The 26105-nt window shown below is 41.9% G+C and overlaps 1 protein-coding gene across 1 annotated transcript in view; it reads right to left on the reverse strand.

Moving 5' to 3' along the window:
• Window positions 1-24441, reverse strand: part of MRPS5 (mitochondrial ribosomal protein S5) — a 640608-nt gene extending 616167 nt beyond the window's left edge. Inside the window, exon 1 of the mRNA XM_086927225.1 lies at window positions 24336-24441. Coding sequence (XP_086783351.1) covers window positions 24336-24384 — 49 coding nt within the window. The 5' untranslated portion in view covers window positions 24385-24441. The remainder of the gene's footprint in view (window positions 1-24335) is intronic.
• Window positions 24442-26105: the final 1664 nt, after the last annotated feature.

Genomic DNA, 26105 nt, shown 5'->3' on the forward strand with positions numbered 1-26105 from the left:
TACCTTTTATTGAAAAACGCCCGTCTCTCTATTCTCTGCATCTTGGTGAAAGTAATCTGCACAACCGACTGAGTAAAATAACTGTCTATTGTTTCACACGACTCTAGAGATTGACTCTTATTCTAAGGAGCAAAGTTGTCATGTTTATGCGGTTGTTGGAAAACTGAATCCCTTCTGGTCTGTGCCAGGGAAGCTGATCACTTCCTATTCAGTCAAGAAAGTTTCCAGTGACCTCTGAGCTAGTTGGTACAAACCCAATTAAGTTTAGCATAGTCAGTAGAGACCTGGAAGACCGCACTTCTACGTCTAAACTGCTGCTTATGTTTTTCCAATGCGCAGGGCCTATAGGGAAAATAGGAACTACACTACAACATAAATGAGAATGCCAGTAAAGCTGTCGTTGGGGGAGAATTCAATGACAAAATGCATGCTTTCGCAATCTGCGATGGTATCCAGGGAACGGCGGCACGTATATGTGTCCTTATAAATGATGGCGAGCCCCCCCCTTTTCCGTGGACGCGGTCTGTGCGGGCTATCTGGTAGCCTGGTGTAAGGGCTTGCACCAAATCAGGCTCAGAATCTTGAGTTAGCCATGTTTCCGTTAAAAAAACTATATCCGGCATATGCTCGTCCAGCAACATTAATATTCTTTAGTAAAGTATGTGTCATCTGCACCCAGAATTACGTTTTAACTCCCCCACAAGCGTTATGGCTAGCTAGAGTTGAACCATGCATGAAATAGCTGAATTGGAAGTCCTATTTTCAGTATTATCTAGATACCATAGACATTGATGGGAAGATGAACCCTTACTAACATAAAAACAAGCATATTTTTTAATTCTGTGTGGTCAATGAGGTTGAAGGTTTTTGAGCAATTGCCATTGATTCTGGGTAGTGGAAATGACATTGTGTTTGACAAAGTAACTGCAGCTTTCAATAAGAATTGTGCACCTAATGTATGTATAGGTATTGTGAGATACAAATTCTTCAAGAGGAAGCAAGAGGCAAATGAAAGTCTGGATGAATATGTGTCTGCCTTACGCAAATGATCTCTTGATTGCAAATGTGTGGGTTTAGAAGAGCAACTTATACATGATCAAGTGGTCATGCATACGAAACACCCTGCTATCCAGGAGAGATTATGAGTTAATGCAGATGTGGAATTACATGATATCTTTGAAATTTTAAGGAAGGCGGAGAGGTCTAGCCGCAGTATGAACGCTGTTAAGGGTGAGACTAGTAAAATACAAGAAGAGGTTAATGGCAACATTAAAAGAAAAGAGGAAGGTAGTACATCAAAGAAGAATGTTAAGAGTAGTTATAAAATGAGAAAGAAAAATTTGAGGTCTTCTGAATAGCAAGTTTTATCCAGCCGCCAAGTTAAAAAGCTCAGTACGTAGCAAAATTGGCCAGTTTGCCAAGGTTTGTAAGGCTAAGAAAAATGTCAAAGTGAAGTGTCTTGTAGAGGACTGCGATGCAGAGAAGCATGTCAGAGTATTTAGCACAAAAGATTCAGTAGTGTGGAATGCGGGTGGTGATGACCAGCTTAGGAAGAAACCTTTTTGCGTGATGAGGTTTGGTGGGGTGGAAATACAAATGTATGCAGATTTGTGATCCCCCTGTATGATCATTAATGAGAAGGTATGCAAGTAAAGATTTGTTGATCATGTGGGTGAGAAACTGTTTCCACAGATGCCAAACCTGAAGGATTTGTCTGGCAAGAAAATAGAGATATTGGGGTACAGAACTTTACTTTTCAGATTCAAAAACACGAAGAGCCAGGATAAATTGCACATTGTAAAGAGAGGGCTGTCTGTTCTGGGTTGGCAGGATCAGAGTAATCTGAATATGATATTGAATCCTAACACTATTGAACCAGTAATGATTGTGGATGATAGTGAGGGTGTTGGTAAGGCAATGCTTGGGAGATTTTCCAAAGTGTTGTCAGGACAGATTGGTAAGCTCACTAATTTCGAGCATCACATACTTAAAGATTCAGCAGCCAAAATTGCACAAAGCCAGGAATATTCATATTATGTTAAGAGGCGAGGTGCAAAATGAACTTGATAAATTTGTTGGAGCAGATATTATTGAAGAGGTAAAAGCGTCAGAATGGATTTTACCTGTGGTGATTGCCAGACGAAACAATAGAACAAGCATTGGCATAGCCAATAGGTTTCGCCTTTTGGACCTTATAAGTGTTTAGCCATGCATCACATTATCCTGCGTACTGTACCCCCAGGGATTGAAGACCTATAGCAAAGCTGTACTGGGCACCTGTTTGCTTTTTATTGCTATATTTGGGTGTTAAACTGGTGCTAATGAGGTGCAACCAATGTCGATTTAGTGTTACCAAGTTAAAAAAGGACAAAATAATGAATACTATTAAAAGATGTGCCAAATTATGCTGCATAATTTGACTTTTCTTGCCACATAATTTACTCAAAATTGCCCCATTTTTTGTCCCTCTCCTACCGCATAATTCCAGTGGCCCTGCTCATACACGACTGCAAACCTGCTATTGACAGAGCTATGCATTTTTGCTTGTAGTGGAATTATGTGACAAGAAGTTCAGTGGAAAAGTATCATGGGATTAACAGACGGTGGCAGACACGAATAGTACGAGTGGCTGAACTAAAGAGAGAGAGCATCGAAGGAATTGGGATACAGATTTACCAAGTTTGAGCATTTGAGAAGTTTAGAGAACACCTGGAAGCAAGACCGGACAGAAAATAAAGGGGTTAATAGGCATGGGTATATTGTGATATTTTGAACATTTGTGAGCGAGAGAACATAGGTACGGGGAGATGGGTGATTTTGTGAGTGTTATAGTGAAGAGAAAGAGATAAAGGTGAGTGCATTAAAAGCCCTCATAAACACAAAAGGAAAAAGGTTAGTAAAATGAGAATGGGAAAAGCATGTCATGGTGAACTTAGAGGTCAATGCGTTTGAAGTCATTCTGCGGAATTATTAATAAAAAATGGTATTATGTGAAGTTTGTTGCAAGTAAGTTGCTTGGACCCCTTCCATGCTCATGACGAGCTCAGCTCGTCATGCAGCACAGTGCTCGTGTGCTTATGACGAGCTGAGCTCGTCATGACCACACCAGTTTTTATTGCTGTCCAGCACAGCAGAGGAATCTCTCAAGCAGCGATGAGGTTAAAAATTACTGCAAACATAAAATAAACTACATAAATTTGGGTAGAGCGTTTGACAGTGCAGTTACACTGTGGTACCCACCACAAACGAAAATGCTAGAGATTTGGGGAAGAGAGCGCCATCCCTTACCAAGCGTTTAAGGGGATTCGCTTGTAACATAATTATTATCTTCTATGTGGAGTGATTATCTTCTCTGTGGAGTGATGTGGCAGTGAGAGAGTAGTGGGGATGACAAGTGGTCCCATATACCCCAATAAACTCAGAAATTACCTTTAGGTTGCGGAAAGTTATTCATGTTATGGCTGCAACCCCACAAATAATTTAAAATGGGAGCACTCCAATAGTTCAAAGTAATTTTACCTACATTAAGAATAAAACTCCATGATGGTGAGAGCATGTCTTGGTGCACTTATACATGGTTTGGGGAAGTCTGTTGCTGCCTTGGCTGCACGTCTACAAATAAATCTTAATAGAGCGCATCAATAGTGCAAAGGTATTTTACCTGTATTACCAATTTTAATTGTAAATGTGTTAGATAGAGTGTGCAATGGTGCACTAACATCCCCAGACAGGCAATACTTTTCCCCCACATGCGTGTAAAATAAATGAATCTATTATGTTTGGGCAACTAGGTTGCTGTCAAACTTATCTATAAATAACAAGTATTTCCAATGTAATAGGTCTCGCAGTTACCAGAGTTTAAGCTAATGGCATTGTAAATGACAATTACTTTTATTTATGTTTTTAAAACAAAAATAAAAATAAAAGGCATTGTTATTTGCAATGACAATAGCTCAAACTCGCATAAATGCGAGACCTATTGCATTGCCAATAGGTCTCACTTTTGAGACCCTATAAGTATATAGTTATGCAGCACAATATCCTTGGTGCAACATCAACTGTTGAATGGCTAAACACTTATAAAGGTCCCAAAGGCGAGACTTATTGGCTATGCCAATGCTTGTTTAACTTTCCACAGTTCACCTTTACAAATTATTGACAACAGAAAGGTTATTCAATACCTCCGCTAGAATAGCAAGGATGATGAAGCTTCTTCAAGATTTTATATATAGAATGGAGTATGTTTCAGGAAAAAGCAATATTTTGCTGATTTTGTTTTCAGAATGCCTATTGACATGAAGGAATGTGAAATATGTGAAGTAAGAATGAGTAGGATGATTTGAGTATAGCGTTTGTGCATGACCAAGGAGTACCCAGGGTATCTGAAGAAATTTGGACAAGGAAAATGATGGTAGATAAGGAGTTCAACAAATAGGATGGATTGAGCCAGGCTGGCCCAAGAAATCTAGTTTGGTCGGACAGTTAAGGAGCCTGTGGTAGGTGAAATGCAAATTATCAGTGAACAATGCTACTATTTTTAGGGGAGAAAGAGCAATCCTCCCTACATCCCTTAAAAATCACGTTTTAAGTATGTGGCATGTTGGTCATTTTGGTGTCGTGAAGACTAAACAAAGAGTGAAATGCTGTTATTGATGGCCAGGAATGGATTTAGCCGTGGAAAGGCTAGTGAGAAATTGTATTTTGTGTGCAAATGCTGACATGTCCCTCAAAACGTTAAGACCCAATATGTGTGAAGCATGGATTCCTGAGACACTGGCACGCTGTAGCAGCAGATATCATGGGGCCATTGGGTACTCCAGCTAAGTACATAATTTCCATGATGGATGTGTTTTCTAGATGCCCTGTGATAAAAAATAAAGGAAAGCTTAAATTCCCCAGTAGTACAGAAAATCATGGAATGTGTTTTTATGAACCAAGGAATACCAACACAAATTATTAGTGACAATGGGGTACAATTCAAAACCGTTACTGCTAAGAATTATTTTGAGAGGTTGAGCATAAAAAATAGAACATCTCTTTACAATCCAAGCGGAAATGAATTGAGAGATGTAACAGGGTTCTTAAAGGTGCTGTCTGGTTAGCTATCAAAGGTGGTATGAGTTGGGGGAATCACGTCAAAACTAAACATATGATCAAAAAATTGTTTTGGTAGACAGGAGTGGATATGCTTGTGGAAAGGATGGTAAGAGAATGTATTGCTAGTTCCAATTCCGACACGTCCTTAAGGACTTTACTGCCTAGCATGAGTGAGCCTACTATTCCGCATAGTCCATGAGAGATGGTGGCTAATGACAGCATGGGACCCATTAGAGAGGAGCAGAAGTATGTGAAAGCCCTCATCAATACCTTTTCTAGATAGCCTAGCATTAAAATTGTTGGAAGAATTGACACTGATGCAGTTCTAACATTTATGGATTAGGTTTTCTTGAATGAGGAGTTACAAATGCAACAGGTCAGTGATAATTGGGTACAATATATGTCTGATGATTATTTTACCAGGGTGGGCAAACATAGGATAACTCGCTCTATAATGCTAGTGGGAATGGTAGGATAAAGCACTTCAACAGGGTGATTACAAATGTGGTGCACCTGGCTATCAAGAATACAGCTGACTGGGAAGTACAAATATTCAAGACTGTTTGATTGTAAAGAACAGTTATTCATGATGACTTGAGTGTTTCACCTTTTGAAATCATGAGAGGACGGGAGACCAGAACCAAGGCTAACTCTGAGCTTTTAGTACGTTTATTACGTTGAACAAAAGTTTGCTAGGGAGTAATTAGGGGAGAGGTTTGTCAGGGGTTGAAAAATTTACTCGACCGCTCGCAAATGCGAGTGATTTTCCCGAAAGGAGAGTCAGTTTCAAGGCCTACTTGACCGGCCTGGCGAGTGCTATCTGGCAGTGGTGCAGTAGCATGTGAAGGCTCTAGGGGGCAGCATGATACGACGGCGGCAACGAGTGCACACACCACCTAGCATAGTGGTGGTAGTGGTACGGTGGGCGGTGAAGGCTCTAGGGGGCAGCATGCATGCACCACCTAACTTAGTAGTGGTGGTGTGGTGCGCTGCCTATTGTTTTTGTGGGTCCCAGGGCCGTCAATCTTGTAGCATGCGAAAGCGCTATCAATGACGGCCCTGGCCTGCTCCCGCGCTGCTTAAAGTGCAGCAGTGACGTAGCACGCCACCACGCGCTCTCTTCGGGTGAGTCGGGACCGGGTGCAGGGCGATTTGGCTTGCAGAGGGGAGTCGTTTGTTTTACACCAAAACCCTTCTATATAACCACCTGTAACCCAACCTCTCCAAAAGGCCTTCTTAAATCATGACTGTCCACGCCGTTCCGTTATACATTCCTCCATTTCCTTCTCCCTCCTCAAGCTCCACCACAACTTTCCCCCTCATACCTTACTTTCCTCCCCCCCCCCCCCAACTCTCCTACACATTTTGAAGCCCATTAACACCGGACCTAAACACACTGAAATGTTACCCATCAGACATTCCATTTGAGCATAGTTTATTTCCGGCCTGTTGCTCCTTAAACTATTAGGTCCAGCATGCACCACGACAGCTATTGAATAGCGAATGCCACGAGGTTCATGTCCTTGGTTATATTTCTCCGATTTTGAGAACTTAGGGCAGTTGAATGCGCTCATGAATTGATATACTCATGTAAATAGTGTGGGGAACTGAGATTAAATGTATATGTTTTGATTCACATGTATCATATACTCATGTAAATAGAATGTGCTCTATTCGGCTAAGTGACTCAATTCGAGGGGCAAGGGTGCCATGATACATATGTGATAGTTATGGGGACTATCACATATGTATCATAGCACCCTTGCCCCTCGATTCTATTTACATGAGTATTGTGTTCTCCCTAGTAGTTGCTGATGTAAGGAATACTTCTCAGAAAATACAAATACAAAGATTGAACCAGAGATAAATGATAGTGCTATGGAGTAATGTCCCTCGAAACGCTGTGCTGTGGAATCAGATCATACCGCTGACACGTAAAGATGTCCCTCATAATACCCAAGAGTAATGTTTCTCTGACTAATGCGACACAGATAGAGACCTTCGGAGCACTGCCATTTAATAATGATCCTCTGTTTGAACACTGTGACATTGAAAGGCACCAGAGTTGGAACCAGTGCAGACTAGGCGCGCTTACATATTCATCTCCCTCGACCCGATGATTACACAAGAACCCCCCTTTGTTTAACGGAACGTCGTGCTAAAGGGCTTCATTTTGACCGACTTTTTATTTGTTCTTGAAAGCGTTTTGGTTTCTCATGCTGCATTTGGCCCGTGCGTTTTTACTATTTCCTAATCTCTTCACGATGGTTGGGCTGCACAGTAATTATGGCAACGCGCTTTCTCCAGCAGCAGGGGCTCTATCCACAAATGTTAACCGCTAACCTTTGTGCGACATGTTTGTTACCATAATCAACATTATCTTTCTTCAAAGAGTGCACAATAAAGACCTCTGAATATTTAACAAAGTTAGTTAAGACCCAATATATTTTTGCTGTCATATGTTTCAGTTAATTTTACACATGCGATCTGTGTAATTTAAGACTTTTATATGTAAGCGAATTCCAGTGCCCTGGTAGACTCCTTTTAGATTTGTGTGTACCTGCTGTGCAAGTTAGTCAGACCAAGAATTCATTTCCGTTCAGTTGTACATCAGTCACAATTAATTGTAATCATTGTGTAAATTAAAGGTTTTGCTAGGTTGAATTAATATCTAGAACTGGAAAGCATGTAGTGAAGATACAAATGTGTGCATTTTCAGAACTCATGGGGTAGATGAATTTGCCAACTATATTTAAATCTAACTAGTGAAATAATACAGCGTTGGGGTTATTTATTACTCATTACCCTGGGGCCAGTGGCGTTGCAGCTGTGGCTATGACTTTATACATGTAGAGACGTTCCAAATTTGTTAAGCCTATTTTTATTTACAATTGTGCTGGAAACGCTGCCTGATTCACCGAGTTGATCACTGCTGACAAAATCTTGCATGAGGGGGCCACTATGTAATCTTGACTGATATAGTAACTATTACATCACGAATATTAGTGCATGGGATAATAACATAAGCAGCTCTTATTATATGTTTGAGACCACTGCTCTTGACCCACTAGAGACTTAATTATTTTCCAAAAATAATATTGATAACTTGGGGTCCTGATGATTTCTTTAGAGGGTTCCTCCTCTGGCACATTCTACACAGGGTGACTTGCCTTATTTTGCATGTGGTCATGTCCCAGGCCAATGAGGGGCACTTTTTCTCTGATGCACATCATTCTGCATCGTTCACAGGGCATGCTAAATTATTAAGGATTTTCCTTTGGGTTGTTGCATTAGTCTGTAAAATGTTGTTTTCAGTGTGTGCTGTACCCATATAAACTGTTTAAAAAAGGTTCGCTTTTCCTGGATGAAGCGCATGTGGAGAGTTTGATTTGGCTGTTTGTGTTGCAGCGTAGGGTTTCGATACTTGCACTTAAACGTCCGTACTTCTGTCAGTTATCTGAAGGTACAAAGGAAATTAAATGTCTTCCCAGAGTTTATAATAATACTGCTTAATTTATGCAAGTTGCATTAGAACATTGTGTGAATGTACTATGCTGTTAGTGTAGTTTGTGAATATTTGTATGTTTCCCTCACCTTCATTGCTTGATTTTGCTAGCAAGAAAGTGTCACCATCACCTCTAAGGTGCCGATTGTGTGACCGCTAATTACCACGCCCCCAGTTTCCCCCCAAAAAGTAAGTTTAGGCCCAGAGATTGGCTTTGGGAGGGGGGAGTGAGCTTCACATGATCGTAGATGTTGTTTCCATAAAAAGATGACGCAACACAGCCTCAGCTGTGCTACTAGAATCCACAGGGCAGACACCCAATGTCACATTAAAACTAGAGCATTTGTTTTGTCAGTGCCTATTTCTGAATGCCAGGAGTACGTTTTTGGAATGATTAAGGTTGTGTCCAGATCAGAGAGATCTGGTAGCTTTTATTTTTGCTGCGTGCTGGTTATTAGGGAGCAGGTTTTCTAATATGTAACCGTATTGTGCCTGACCGGAGACTTTTTAACTATGCGTGCCTGCCTGGCATAGCAGTGTTGTAGCTGGCCCGCTGGTGATCCCATGTGTCTGTGGTGGGTAAGTTGACCTTGGTCCTTGCCTCCTTTTCTTTTGATAGTCTTGTTGGTGCATGATGTAAGTCCACCGACCTGGATCCTGTCTTGGGAATTCGGAACAACTAGTGTGTGTTAGTGTAGTCCAGTGCCAAAATGAAAGCTGTCCCATATGAGAGCAAACTGTTAAAGTGGCACAAAGTGCACCTGCATCACTGAGGAGCAAATGCAGTATTATTTGTCCAAGTAAATTCTGAGGGCAGTCTTGGTGAGTTTTGTTGTGAGGGCTGGGAAATTTCCATAACCGTGACTAACTGAGAAGTCTGTTAGCTTGCACAAAGCAACTCATGAGTAGCAGATGTTCAGAAATTAGTTCGTTTCGCTGACATAAAGGGCTGCAAATGCACAATTTGGCCACATTATTTTACTGATTTTCTTGCAGAGACCCCCGGGTGGTTTGAGCTTGCTCACTCACTGCTCACTGGCCAACAAACAGTGCCCCCTGCATAGTCTTGCCTTTGGAACCTTAGAAGTATTATTGCAGCACAATTAAATATCCTTGGTGCAACAACATCAACTGCATTTCGTTAAACACTTATAAGGTCCAAAAGGCGAGACCTATTGCCTATGCCAATGCTTAGACCATCTTAAAGCTGTACTGAGAACTTTTGTGTTTGCTTAGGGTTTGCACCACCGCGGCTTTGCATCCATTCATCATTAGGGTAGCATTAGAAAAAATATCAAGCGTCACTCCTGTCTCGGGGATCCTGACTGTGAGTTACTCATTCTCAGTGGGTGTAAGGGAGCCAGTACAGTTGGCGTGATTTTTGATGCGAGCGCTAATAAGTTTAAGGCAGACCTATCAATTTTACTGAACAGGTATAACATCCCCCCCCCCCCATCTGCATACATATTAGAACCCGCACTTCTCAAGAGCAGACTAGTCTCGATAGTGAGTTATTTCAGTTGAAAGCACTGGTGTTGCACATCACTCAGTACCATGATTGATTAGAGCGCATTCCAAATTGGGGTGCTTTTGTGCGAACCTGAGAGTACCAGTGAGTTACAGATCGGATCATGCAGTTAAGTAATTGGAGCCATGATCTAATTAATTATTGAACGCAAATGTTAAGCTTTTAGTAGTTTGTACAAACTTCATGTTATTTTAAATTAGTTACAGTTATTGTTTTTGATTCTAGCTCAGAGCGGACAGAAGCAGTGTGAGGTTCCGTGACGATTTGAACCCGTGTTTTCAACATTGTCGTAAACTCATAATTTTGGTACCAAATGAACCGCAAATGGTCCATTTAGTATATCCTGGTGTTTTCGCTATGCTACGAGCAAGAGCACTCCTGTTATAACCACATTTCCGATACACCCATGGTATCCATTTTAGATTATGACATCCATCTTGTATTCTTGCCCTCACATAGTCAATGGACACACAGTGACCTCTGATCAATCCATTTCACTTAAGGACACGTAGGCTCTAGCCGGCGATTCACCTTGCTAGTGACACGTGCACCTTAGGACAGAAACGCTGTGGCCGCATGACTTGGCAAAAGCTGCCTCCCCTGCCTGAGGCCAGTCCTGCTATACTGGTTCTCGTGTTCGTTGGCCTGATCATGATTAGGCGGCCGAAGCTGGTAGCCTTGCCCATTTACGACCCACAAACATCTCTTATCCTGTTTTTCTATCTTCTGCACCTGGCTCTGCTCCTTTCCTTCTGGGCCTTTATTAGGGGGAGGTAACGAAATTTACGATGAGGCGGTCCGGCTCTTGAATGAAAAGATAACATGGGATTATGATGGAACAGTGGGAACCTCTCGTTCGTAATGTTTTGACATCAGATATTGTTGACGATTCCTGTGTAACGCCAAATATTTATTGTTTAGGACATAAAGGTTAAGAAACGTACTAGTATGTGGAGAATGTTGCCCCCAGCTAAATAATTTGTATTTAAGGAGCAACCCATTTTGTGCAAATCGAACAGGCTCCTAGAATCTGCCCGTGTGTAGTTTCTGTGACTTCTGTGTCCCTGCAGTAATAAACCTTTGGTGTTTGACGCCACCATCGAGAAGCCCGTGTTTCTGTTTATTTGTGCACCGAGACAGGTAGAACTCAGGGGTCTTCGGGTGTTGTCCCTGACACCTCTGGACCTTAATAAAAGTCCAGAACTCCAATTGCCGGCTAACTAGTGAGGACAAGACAGACAACAGGCAGAGAGTACAGCAGCTGCAATAGCAGACATCAGGTTGTGGTTGGGAAAAACCACTGGAGCTAAAACTCCAATGAATAATGCAGGAGAGAATTCAGCAGTTGGGAAAAGGAAGTCATTAGAAGAAATACACCAAAAGCAGAGGGAGTATGATCAAACAAAAAGACAGAGTTGTACAACAGAAATGGCTTGAAGATTTCAAGTGGGCAGTGATTGAAGAAAAAGAAGCTGTCCTAGTCGAGACCAGTTTTAAAAAATCTCAAGTTTTGTGTCCTCATCTCGCAGATACCAAGTCTTTCCTATATGTTGGTGTGACAAAAAAATTCAAAAGGGAGTCGTTGGAATGGCACAAGAGCAAATCACATGAAAAGTGCATATTCCATGAAGCAGCAATTCAAAACCCACAGGAGACCTGCATAGCCAAATCAATCACGAAAATGCATGAAAAAAATATCAGGCACTTAAACATTTTATTTAATACAGCCTATTATCTTGCAAAACAAGGTGAAGCTTTTGTTAAGTTTCCAAAACACTGCAGAAAAAGAACAATCCTGACTGGGAATTTTGAAAATTATGCAAATGATCATGCATGCCGTAACTTTGTAATAGCAATTTTCGAGACCCTAAAAATGACAATTCGATCCCAGATAGAAAATGCTAGGTTCCTTAGTGTTCTGTCAGATGGGTCAACTGACAAAGGAATTCAGGAACAGGAACTGATTCATGTACGATACGTTTGTGAAGGCACCCTTGTTACCCATCTGTGTGACATAGTCAGCATGAAAAACTCCACTGCATCCGGAGAGAAAAATGCTATAATGGTTGGCCTGGAAAGCATGGCCATATCTCTGGATATTCTGAGCCAGAAATGCATTGGTCTGAATACAGATGGAGCTGCTGTGAACCTCGGTACTAAATCTGGTGCTGTGAAGCAGCTACTGGACGAAGTCTACAAACATCAAGGATGGGACAATTGCGATCACATTGCAGTTGTGCACTGTGTAGCTCACAATCTAGAGCAGTTACAACATTTTGGTGGCTTGCAGAAAATCAGATGGGTAGCAAGTCAGCACAGGGCAGTAACAGCGCTTAAGACAAACTGGGAATCTACAGTACTTCATCTTGAGCACCTTGCTACTGGTAGTGATGAATATTCAAACAAAGCCAAAGGATTGCTTCATGACATGAAAATCGGAGAAGTTTCTTTATTTCTTGCACTTCATGATAGACTTCACAGAGCTGCTTCAACAAGTGTCTAAGGCATTTCAACAAGAAGACAGTCTTATTTCTGAAGTTGCAACAGAAGCAAATACTGCTGAAAACAAAACAAGGAAAAGCACTAACACAATTTCAATTGCTTTTTAAAGATGGAAATGTTGCAGGGGTCCTGTTACTAACACAGGCAAAGCCTGCTAGAAAAGGCAGTTCTAATGAAACTAGTGTCAAGGAAGACAGTACTGAGTTAATAGAGAATGCTCTTTCTTTTCTTTTATAAGTGACCGCTTTCTGAAGCACATCTCAGTCAAGCTGCATTCTTTGTTTAACATTAGTGATTTTACTTTGTGGCCAGACTCTGTTGAAAAGATTAGAGGTTTTGGGGATCAAGAATTTGAGGTCCTTGTTACGTACTACAAAAAGGAACTTACTGATGAAGAAATTCAGTCTGCCCCTGGAGAGTTACTAGATTTTAAACTGTACGTCTTTAATCGGATGACGTCGCATAAGCCTGTATCCCTCTTCACTCAGCTATTGAAAAAACAGCCAGAAGAAGTTAAACATGCACTTCCAATTTTAGAAATCATGCTTTCCATCAGTCCAACAACAGCAATATGTGAATGGGGGTTTAGCAGCATGAACCGAATAAAAAATGAGCTCTGTACGGTCCTTAAAAGTGACACCATGTCTGCTTTAATGCGAATCCAAGTAGATGGGCCAGAGTTAGACACTTTTGATCCAAACCCAGCCGTTTTGCATTGGCTTTCAGCAAATCCAGGAACAAGACATATTATGGGCCACAAACATCCTTGTCAAAACAACACTGTTACGGAGTCAAAAGATAGCGACTGAGTTTATTGCTACTCTCTATGTTCAAATCAGCACTATTTTCCTTAATAAGTGTGCACTGTGTTTTACCATTCACTGTTGGGTGTGTCAATACTTCTGACAATTTTCCATGTTGGAGCAGCGGTTGGTCTTCTTTGGAGACACTCACCCCCAGTCACAGACCTGGGTTGAATCCATCATCGTTCTTTAGCTCACTGTTAGCCACCCCAGTTCAGGACTGGCTAAATGGAAATCAGTCTTGACCCCTGTGCCTCATGGTAACAGTCCAGCCCGAACTGCCAAGCCAATGGACTCCTGACATGAGCCCTGGCACTTTTTAAAATACAAATTAAGCACTACCACAGCTACAGCAGTATAAACAAAACTTGGAGGACTTGGCAGCACAAACTGATTATAAAATGAGCTACATTCTGCCTCAAAGCTGACGGAGCGCTAATGCAAATACAAGTGGACAGCTCGAAAGTTGACACTTTCATCCAACCCCAACAGTAGTGCTTTCGCTGAGAGGAAACACAGGACAATGACAATCTTGACACAGCCTTCCCGGTCCATGAATATGCAAAACTGTCCCTCTTTTGAAAGAACAAGAACTTGATCTCTGGCCATAAACACCGATGGCTCAGTCTGTTTCAACCTCGATTGATACAAGTACATTGGTCCTGTTGCACAAAGTTATTTCAAGACAGAATAGCAAAAGCAAGGACAGAAGGCAGCGATCTGAAGAACGCAACCCTTAGCTTAGAGCATCAGCATCTTCACTAACAAGTAAGTGCCAGCCTGAAATGTTGTCATGGATGTTATTTCAGTGACATGTTAAAGTTTATAAGGTATTTTTTTGCCATGTATGTTCGCAGAAACGTTCACAACGGCACTTTAATACACACATAGGGAGGTAAATGGGTGATAAATTAATAAAATTTGCTGTTAATTTGGTTAGCCAACGTTTTCTTGGGTTGTTGGCGCTGCAAATGTATTAAAAAAAAATCATATGGAATCAATTTGTGGGTCGAGTGCATTGCTGTTAGGTCGAGTAGAAAAGTCTACTCACTCGACCTGCAGGTCAAGTAAGATTTTTTAGATTTGTCGAGCCCTGTTTGTGGATACCCATTTAAAATACAAGGCACAATATGATTTAAGAAATAAATGTTAAAGATACTGTGGTAGAAAATGGAATGTTGGTCAAGGTGAGGAAACCTTACCACCATCTGGATCCAGAACTGCCGGCAACTGTGGCATTGCTGGACGCTGCAATAGCTTTTGACTCGGTGAGGTGGCCGTTCATGTTTGAGGTGTTGCCCAGAACGGGATTCCCTGAACCATTTTTAAAATGGACGGAGATTCTATACCATGCCCCAACAGCTAGAATTAGGCTGAACAGACAAATATCTGACCCTATAGAGGTGAACAGGGGAACGAGACAGGGCTGCCCGCTATCCCTGATCTTGTTCACCCTGATTCTGGAGTCCCTTGCCTGTTAGATTTGTCAATGTCATCAGGAAGCCGCTTTACAGTTTAGCCTACGCCCCCTCAGCATATCATTGTATGCTGATGACATGGTACTATTTACACTTCCTCCTAATACGCATTTAAACAGTTTAATTAGAGAATACATCCGTTTTGAACAATATGCTGGGTTACGAATTAACTGGGACAAATCAGTGGTTATACCTCTAACGCCAGCAACGACCCAACCGGCATTAAATTATCCCTTGAGAAGGCAAACTGACCCGGTGAAATATCTGGGGATATGGATACATAGAGACCCAGACCTCGTCATAAGGGAAAACTATGGTAGGGCAATGGCTAAATTGGATGAGCAAATAGCTAGATGGATACAACTACCTCTGTCATTATCAGATAGGATTGCGCTGCAGAAGATTATCTTCTTGCCCGGTTTTCATATCTATTTATAAACATTTCAATCTGGTTAACACAAGCTTTCTTTGTAAAACTGCGGTCAGCAATGCAGAAGCGGACGTGGGCGGGTAAACAGGCTAGGGTCAGCTGGTCTACACTAACAAAACCATACCACATGGGAGGGTTCAGGGCGCCGGATCTGCAGCTGTATTTCTACTGCGCACTAGCTGGATCAAACCGCATGGATACATCTAACATGTAGCAGTGGAAACAGATACTATACAACCTATTCCATTGACAACTTTTATATCAGACCCGAGGCCTTACACACACAGGGACTCGATCCAGCCTGTGCACTGCACCTCAAATGCGTGGCATGCACTGGCGCATAAGGCAAATAAGCTGCATGTCTATGCCCCGGCGCTTCCTATTGCCAACCACCCGAAATTATCATAAACACAAGAGAAGAAAATGACGCCATTGGTAGTAGATATGAAAATCTACACTATGAAAGACGTTTTACCTCATGGCAGATTCATACAAAGAAATGACCAGTCACTAAGCACACACAGCACACCAATTAAGATATTTGCCCATATGCGGTTGCAAGCAGCGGTTAAAGAGCTATATAATACCTACCCAGAAAAGCCACCAACGTACAGGGATTACAGGCCCTACTAATAGCGCCAACGGGACAGAAGTTAGTCACCCGCCTATACAATACATCACAATCAGAACAATGCGAGGTGACCAATAGATCATTAGCTAAATGGGAAAAACTGTTAGAAGACAAAATAGAGGAGCAGGACTGGAAATATAGCTGCACACTACTACAATTATTGACACTAAATTGTAACCTACAAATAATTAACTTTAAATTTCTCCACCAATTTTATTACACCCCGACCCAGCTCCATAGATATGGCCTAAGATCACATGACAGATGTCAGGTGTAACGCCATGAATGCCGATTTCCTACACTTGGCGTGGGCATGCCCAAAAATACACGATTATTGACAGGATATTAGAGGGCAATAACTACAATGCTAGCAGGTGCCGAATACACCGCATGTATGTTTACTGGGGATATATAAATTAACACTGACAAAAAGGCGGAAGTTTCTAGGTGTAGCGCTTCTGCTGGCAAAGCGACGGGTAGCCATTAGATGGGGCAGCAAACGACCTCCTAGATTCAAGGACTGGCTCATGGACATATATTGTAGGGAGACCATGGAGACGTACGCGGAGGAACTACCGCTCTCGTCGAGGCCCCGAGTTTTCTAGGAACCGCTGAAACAATACCTCTTGACAATACCGGAGGACACTTAATAAATGTAAATTGGCCGAAATGTACAAATACAGGGGATGATCTGTTATAACTATTACTCCCTATTGCCATTAAGGAAACAATGTTAGACTTCATGTTTCACTTTAATTTGTACAGTAATGTAATTTCTCTTGTCAAACGCTGAACTGTAAACCTAAGATGATAAGTGCTTTATTGCTGCAATATGCTGAGATGAAACATTTGCCGTAAGCCCTGATTGCACAAAACGAAAGTATTTTATCACTGTACATGAAAATTTACAGATGTCATGATGTGTACCTCGCAAATAAGAAAAAAAAAGTATTATAGTATGTGTGACTTGTACTGTTAATCAGACGAAATAAACAAATGAAAAAATAAAAAGAGAAGGTGAGGAAACCTTGGAAATTCAAGAAAGGAAAGAGTCAGTTCTCCGAACCTTTGAAAGTTAAGGTTTTGCAAAAATGCCCCCATGTTGAGTGATGGCAAGGTTTGGAATTTGAATAGAATAGCTGTTCTTCACGGTAAGTGTGTATGGGCGGAAACGTTTAATGACAAAAGTGCAAATGCTGACTGGGATGTTGTTGAAGCAGTGGCTAACAGAATGGAGAGGAACAAGGCCTATGGGTGTTTTCGGAAAACACCCTGGCACTCACAAATTTCATTAAAGACAACAATCTGTCAGTTTGGCCCAAAACAGATTAGGAGAAATTCCTCATAAAACAGGAAACAAAGCAAGTGCAGTTGTCTGTTCCATTCATAATTTATTTCTTATATATTGACATTTCATCTATACTACTATTATAAAGCGAGAACTGGGAACCTTTGAGGCGGGTAAACTCCAGAAGTACACCATCAATCACAACACCCAATACAGCGTTGGAAAGGGGAGGTCCAGGAGATGGACATAGGCTATACATTTCTACAACATATACATTACGAAGGGCAAACAACATTCTGGATAAAGTAGTTCCTTGTGGGCGTTGTTCAGGGGGCGGTAACATTGCCAGAGGGGCATGTCCCAAAACACATCACACTTCACTTGGTTACAGGAAACACAGCCCCTTCTAGCACTCAAGCACACACAAAACACAGCCCATTCAAGCACTCAAACACACACAAAACACACCTTCAGCAAGCACACACAAAACACAGCGATTTCAGGAAGAAAGGTGTAAGTGGACACAGAAACACCTTTTGAAAACATCGACTTCTGTAGCATTACAGTGGTGACATAAACAGCGTTTTTGACATGTGTGGAACTAAACATGTCTGTGCAATGGGCTCAGTACTCACGGACTATGCCATACATTCATCAGGGTTCGGAGCATAAACAAAGGGGCGCGGCTTCGGGAGGACAACAGACGCGGTAACACAAGTCACAGCCCACTTCACAAGGCGGTCACTGTTGGGCAAGCCTTGCACAAGCATCCAATGGCGCAAAATGAACGAACGCAAACACTGTTGGCCGCGCCTTCCACCCAAACAACCAATCACGCGACTTAACATTAAAATACCACAGCAATTGAAACGAGAAATATGCTAAACCTTCAACCATTGCTCCAACACGCAGGTGATTAATACAAAAATAAAAAAAGGAATGATTCACGCACTCTGTCTCGGACCATTATTGCTGTCAGAGGCACTAACGCGGTGAACAAACAGAGAACTACATTTAATGCGCTATAATAAACACACTTTGAAAAAGACATTGTCATAGGGTACGGAAACAAGAACAAGGCTAATTCAAGAAGCTTCGAGGTTGCTTTCAGTCCTCGAGGCAGGTAAAAAAAAAAACAGTGTGATTTAAACAAACCTCGAGCCTGCTTTCCCAAAAATTAAACACGTCTAATGTTGATGCAGGGGCCTGCACAGGGGCCGGGCAGGGAAAAAATACAAGGACAAATCAACAAGCCTCATTTACATTGCAGGGGCCAATTCCACAAGCCTCACTTACATTGCACAACGAGGCATAAAGTACGCTAATTTATGGCACTTTCCACATGTATAACGTTGTTGCAGGGGCCAGGAAAAAGCTGTGCTCAGAGCCCTAGCTCTAATTGCTAAACAAACAACGACAGACAGATTACAAATATCTCCGTAACATCACAGGTTGAACAGGGGGGCTGGCACTCAAAGGAAAACAATCACATTTAAATAACACTCCTTACACTTGAAGAAATAGACGCACCACATTACATGTTAGCACAGGGGCCACACAGGACAACTAAAACAGAAGGAATTCCTTTAAGTCTCATTTACATTGACAAAAGAGGCATGCTGTATACTAATTGACGCAAAATTACACAACATCATGCTTGGGGGATGACACTCAAAGGAAAACATGCACATTTAAATAACACTCCTTATACTTCAAAAAAGAGACGCACTACATTACTCATTAACACAGGGGGCGGACAGGAAAACAAGGACGCACTACAATAAGCCTCATTTACATTGACAAAAGAGGCATGCTGTATACTATGTGACGCAAAATTCCGCATATTCATGCTTGGGGCCTGGCACTCTAAGGAAAACATACACATTTAAATAACACTCCTTATACTTACAAAAACACACACACTACATTACACGTTACCACAGGGGCCGGACAGGAAAACAAAAAGAGGAGTAATACAATAAGCCTCATTTAAATTGAAAAAAGAGCCATGATGTATACTAATTGACGGCGCTTTACCCTACTTGATGGTACTTTGGTCTGTGGAAAATATAAACACACTTACCCATGCTCACAAACAGTCCTAGGAATCTATCTAAGAATAGAACAAAAGAAAGCAACCCTGCCTTGAGATATAATGGTCCTAACAATAGGATCCAAACAATATGTATGGGGTTTACGAAAAAGGACAACAGTGGAGGATTCCCAACAGAACAGCACCTGGTCAAATATTCTCCCAAGATTGGTTTAGACCCACACTGTAATACATGGGACAATATGTGTGCACACTTCAAAGACACCCACCGTTACAATGTTGGTTCAAAACATGAACTATGAAATACTTTAAACAAGGTCAAGGTGCACCACTTCAGAATTTGCAAAAACTGATAACTTTGATGGAGGTTAACAGCAATAATCACATTAGTTTGTTACTTGTGTTCTTTAAGAGTTCTTTTATTGAGTTCAGTTGAAAGTGAAAAAACACACACAGGAGCTACAGCCGACGCGTTTCGTCCTCTTGGGACTTCTTCAGGGCACAATAAAGGATAAGATAGTGTCCTTATATCTTCTCCCGCAGTTATTAGGGTTCGTGGATTTATCTGTAACGTTTAACTGTGCTCAAATGGGCATCCTGTTAAACAAATAGTTCTCTGTGGAGGAATCTGGTCTGTCCGAGCCGTTCTTGTTATTAGGCGATATGTATCTATTTGTAGTCACGTTCTGCAAAAGCTCTCTTAGAAAGGTATTTCAATATTGTACATATAATTCTCATCAAAATATGGATGATGGTCCAAATAGAGCTGGAACCAGGGTAATAGGCATGGGATGTAGGTTCTGTCTGACTGTCTATTGTTGTTAACTTGTTGTAGAGGAAATGTTTATTAATCCTCCTGCTTGGGCACTCTTAATAAAGTGAGCTAAAGCATCCCCTGGTTCCTAGATCAGCATGCAATACAACGTCCTCCTCCGCCAGCTCCTTTTTTCTGCTAGGAAGTATCTCCGAAACTATCTATTTTTCGTTCCTTGAAGTTTAATCAATTTTACATTACCGCCGGAGAGCTTTCACAAGAACCCTTCAGGTAACTCGTGAAACACCAGTTCATTTTTTAGTTTAACATAGGACCTTAGAATTTCAGACGATGTGCGAGCTTAATTTATTTCAAATTGGAGTCAATATAAAACTGTGTCCTAGAACAAATATGGAAACTCTACCACAGTCTCGTTAAAACAAATGTTTATTTAAAATATAATTAACCCCCGTATCGCCTTGTGACTTCCTTATCCTAAACTGTGCTCTAACTAACATCACATTTATGAGGCTCTAACCTTATCTCAATTATAGGACCACTACCTTCGGTATCCAGTGTGAATGGAAGTAGAGAGCGTTATCCTCCTTGCGTAGGACCTCTGGTCACGAGTATCTGTGTCTTTATGACTAGAATTCTAATATAGGTAAAATATCATTCTATAATCTTCCTTTTTTGTGTTGAAAAAGTTTCAAAAATCAGATCAAAAAATCTTTTCGAGTGGGAATAATATTTTGTTTTGACTTAAAAATATCGCGCTTGCCCCTTGTTGTGTTAAAATCCAAAATAAAAAAACCTCTGAGGAATTACGCCAATAACCCCCCTGCCTTCCTACATGTGATAATGAATGACATGTTCCACCTAGAGGTCGGGTTTTCTAAACAAGAAAGCCTTTGACCTTTACTAGTGATTGTAATAACTTTTCTTGAGGGATCCTTGGCCCAATTGTAAAAATTTGGTCATATGCGCGCCAGAATGAATGTGTGTATGTATTTAAAATAATTTTGTATATGAGTGTTGTTATGATATGTACTCAATGGTTCATTTAGTTAAGGTTATCACTGTGCCTTTTACAGATCTCACCTAACCGGGAGTCTGTCCTAGGGAGTGTCACTAGGCAGTCTGGCATTGCACAGCCACAAACAGTCAACCATATATGTATCATACTAATAACCAATGTTGATTTAAAATGTTAAAATGCATTAAACAGTGGAAAACGTATGTTTGAATACTTTATACTGGTATTGTGTATATAGAACAAAAATCTAAGACATTGTTTTTATTTCCAGATTTTACACTTGTTCCCCTCCCAGTTAACAACTCCCAGCCCTGACGAAGGTGTGGCCCCACTGGCCTGTCACCGAAACGCGCGTCGGCTTGTGTTTCCAGGAATACGGCATACTGTCCTATATCCATCAGGACCCGTATTAATGTCATCTGCCTGGAATAACATCCTGAGTTATGCAACAAATTTGCCATCTCTGTGTTGCACACGCCAGGACTATAGGAATGAATGGAAGAATGAAAGTTGAATGATAGAATATTAGGTAGACTAAAATTCGAAATTAGTGAGTATGAGAGTATGATTGAAGTGTGGTTTGTTACTGGGTAGGTCTTAATGTAGCATGAATTTCCCTTCTTTTTTTCCCTCCCCCCACCAATGTATGTCTTTTGATGTTCTAAAAAATATTATGTGGATTTAAAATGCAATCTATTTTTGTACGTTTTTGCTACCTCAATTCAAAGAGTATAAAAACACAAAAATATATATATATTCTAAATATCTTCTCTTGAGTATACTTGGATTGACCCGGTTTTTGTTATGTGCAATGCTAGCTCCTAGATTAATCACCCCATACATATTGTTTGGATCCTATTGTTAGGACCATTATATCTCAAGGCAGGGTTGCTTTCTTTTGTTCTATTCTCAGTTTTCTCCCCCCTATGGCCTGCCTACATCCTTAAAAGCCCATCGGGGAACCCCCTTCTTTCACCACTAGGAATCTATCTATACTACTATAATAAAAGAAGAACTTTCAGCCTTTGAGGCGGGTAAACTCGGGAACCACAGCGTCAATCCACACACCCGATTCACCGTTGGAATCGCCAGGGTGTGTAGATGGTTATAGGCTATATACATTTTTTGTTAAAACGTTATTTAAAAAATTTACAGTAAAAAAAAAGTAGTCCCTCCGAAGTAGCGCCGGCCGCGACATGCGTGCTCACGTCAGGAGCGCAGGGAGGAGCGGCGTCCAGGAGCGCCACGAGGAGCGGCAGACATGGCGCGGGGGAGGAGCAGTGACGTGAGGAGCAGCAGACAGGCCAGCGGTGGTGCGAGCAGCGGACAGGCTGGAGGAGCGGCAGCTGAGGTAAGGGAGCAGCAGACATGGCGCGGGGGAGGAGCGGTGACGTGAGGAGCAGCGGACAGGTCAGCGGCGGTGCGAGCAGCGGACAGGCGGGAGGAGCGGCGGCTGAGGTAAGGGGACGCATGTCGGGGCAGGTGGGGGTCGGGGCAGGCGGGGGACGGGCCTGGCGGTGCCTCGGGCTGCTGGACAATGTCGGGGCGGGCGGGGGCAGGGAAGCCTGTTTCTCCCAGACAAGGTCGGGACGGGCTGCTAGTATTTACTACAAAAGGGCAAGAACTAGGACATATAAATCCTGCTTGACAAAGTCATAAGAACTTTCTTCCAAGATGTAATGATGGTCCAGTGCTCGTTTCAGAAAACACACGAAAACCAGCCAGCGCGCGTTTCGTCACCACAACTTTCTCAAGGCTGTAAGGACAATGGTAAAAAGAAGCATATATATAAGCACTCACTAGTTCCTAGAAAAACTTATCACCAACATGGGACAGTGTGTAAAATAAAATTAGAAGGGTGAAAGTATTACGCAAAAAGTGCAGTAAACGGTTTGTTTAAAAAGGAAAGATGAGAAGGCCCGATAATTAATTGAGGCAGATGGGTGTGTTGCAGGAAGAAGTTTAGTAGAAGAAGGTCCTTTGGAAGTGAAGGGTAGTACAACCAGCATGCGGGGTGGTGAAGACTAGGATGAAGTTGGTAAGGATGATGGTTGCATGGTTGAAGTTGGAGCGAGGAGAAATGGCAAATGTGTCAGGAGTAAAGATAAGTGGTTGTTGGGTTCTGATTGTGAGATAGTAAGTGACTGATGTATACATAATATTTTGATTCTTGCATTTTACAAAAAATGAGTGATCATGTATGTATTGCTTTTCTGTATTGTAACATTTTACTTGAGAATGTGTATTCTTTTGTTTTATCATTTAAAGAGGGAAGGTGTGTTATGTTTAACATTCTCTCACTGTACAACCCGTGAGGCTCGTGCCGGGCTACCTGGTAACAAGGGGTTCTAGATTGTTAGGTGGACAGCTACTAAGCAACTGGCAGAGCAGGGAGGAAATCGAGTTTGCTGCTCTTCTCGATCTACTTGGTGCTCCAGGGCCATTAAACTGCTTTTTAACCGTTACACGGGTGGGCTCTTACTTTACAAATGTTATGCTTAGAATGTTCCAGTATGTTACTGGTCAGTAGCTCCCGTGTTGTGGCCCTGATTGGATGTCCCAGTTGGAGCCCTTCTATTTCTGTGGAATAAAGCTGCTGCCGACAACACTTTTGGTTTATGAGCATCCTTTTCATTTACTTCACAATACCTGCTTGCATAAACTGAAACCAAGTCATATCAAGACTAGAAGTACATCAAAAGGTCAAAACGCAGGGACTTGAGATCACGAATGGGGCATAGTCTTTCTGAAGTGCACTGAACATAGCACATGTTTGGAAAGGATAACAAATGCAAGTACAGCCACATGTCTCAACCGTACATTAACGTCACGTGCCCTTTTAAAAAAAAAATATTTTCTCCCCTCTGACAAAATATATTTCTGTGAAGTGTATCTTAATGAAGTCTGCGGCTATGATAATCTCTCTGCCCCCTAAAATTCCCAATTACAACTTCATATCGTAGGGAGGCAAGGAAATCGGTTGGTGGCAGAAAAGACTGACAAACGTTGACTGCAGAAAGCGAAGGACATGCCTCTGCCAAAAGACCGCCCTGAAATCCCTAGATGAGAGAGTCGTTGCTATATTGTCAAGGCAAATAGCAGTAACCTTGTGCTCCCATATACAAGGCAGGCAATACGATGCGCAGCACGCTTAACAACTATTGCAAACGGCGCAAGAACAACTTAAAAATAAACATTCAAAACCATGCATGCAGGAGGGAGCACTTCACCTCTTAACACCGTACTGAGGACACGAGAGCTCCATCTGATCGCCGCCATGGCTGTGCGTGGAATTCAAAGTAACACGGGTGGGAAAAAAAGAAGAGGTGACTGCAGCGCCGCCATGTTTTTGAGGGGCGAAACTGAAACGAGCCTGTAACTAGAGTTCCGATGATGACAGCGGCCATATTGTAGTAGTCAAGGTTATCAAGACGTTCAAATACGTTATGCAATAAAAATATTATTATCATTTTTCCACAACGAACCCGAATCTTTTACTTCTGTATGCGAGAGTTTGAAACACTTGGTAATACTCGTATAACGAGCACAAACGAGTATTGCGTTGGAAATATTAGGAAACAGCAAGGAACTTAAGTACCTTAATGTAATTAAACAGTACACATTTTCTTGAAATGTTAAAGTATGACTCTGTTTAAAGTCTGTTCATGTGTGGAATCTTATGTTTATACTACATGCATACAAACAGGTCAGAATTTTAGAACCGATTCTAGGATTGATTTAAAGTTGTGTGGATGTTGCCTAAGGGATAGAGAGGTCAACCTCGAAGCTGGAGAACCGGGTTCCGGTGTCGGAAGGGGCGTTCAACATCCAGTGTTTCTGGGCGAACCACTTAATCAATGCATAACAAAAACAAGCATTGGCATAAACAATAGGTCTCGCTTTTGGGACCTTTTAAGCAGGGCACAAGTCCTAAAAAAAGCAGTGGGGGGGATGCTGTCACTGGAAGTGATGTCACGACAGGAAGTGACATCACGAAAGGTGACTTGCACCATCGGGCTCATTGCCTCCCCTCGCTCACCCCTTAAATGCGATTGCAATACCCATTCATCTCCCTTTCCACTTCCCCTTTTAGCCCTTCTCATGCACCCGCTTGTTGTATTATGTTTATGTATGCGAGTGTTGGAAAAATCCGAATCTCACGCCCCCAACATTACTGGCCAAGGTACGGCCACTGGACGTTCTCCGACTTACTGTTAAGTACATACTTTTATGACAGCTGCGTGGCTGTGCGTACTTCAGAGCCTGCAGTGACCTCCAGGGGCGTTTCTTCACACGTATCGTTTCTCAGAATGTGTGAGAAGGCACAAGGCAGGTAATTATGCTTGTCGTAAAGTACAACAATCAAGCACCCCTGCGTACATCGAACAGTTAGTTGTTATCTAAATTATGTGCTTTAAATTCCGGATTGAGGGCATTCAGGCGGTGTGAGTGGCACCCCCCAGCAATTCCCGGTGAAAATCCGACAACCTCCCTACCATCCCCCACTGAAAGTGAAGTCCAGCTGTCTGGCAGGGGGGACGGCGTCCACCTGGTAAAATAAGTGGGCGGACGCCGTCCACCCGCGTGGTACCCCGACTCGAGCCCTGCTTTTAAGTATTTAGTTATGCAGCACAATATCCTTGGTGCAACAACATCAACTGTTGTGGCTATTGGCTATGCCAATGCTTGTTTTTAGTTTGTCCCAGATAACTGTACAGCTCAGTGTAAAAACGAAGGGGTTGCAAAGACAGGTTTATACCGAACCACACTTTGAGGTAGCAGACTCACTAACAGTGGGTTAGAGATAGGAGAAATGGATGAGTAAATGTAACAACTTTTGCATCACATGTTAAAGTCGCTCTGACAAATCGAATGAATGGGGCAGGGGTATGTTTTTCAATCTTGGATGAGTGCATGTAATGGATCTACTGGTTATGTTTTTCGACACTGAAATTGCCTCCTATGACAACCTGCTGACAATCCTTAAATGAATTATTTAT

The sequence above is a fragment of the Lissotriton vulgaris genome, chromosome 6, assembly GCF_964263255.1.
Source record: "Lissotriton vulgaris chromosome 6, aLisVul1.2, whole genome shotgun sequence".
NCBI lineage: Eukaryota > Metazoa > Chordata > Amphibia > Caudata > Salamandridae > Lissotriton > Lissotriton vulgaris.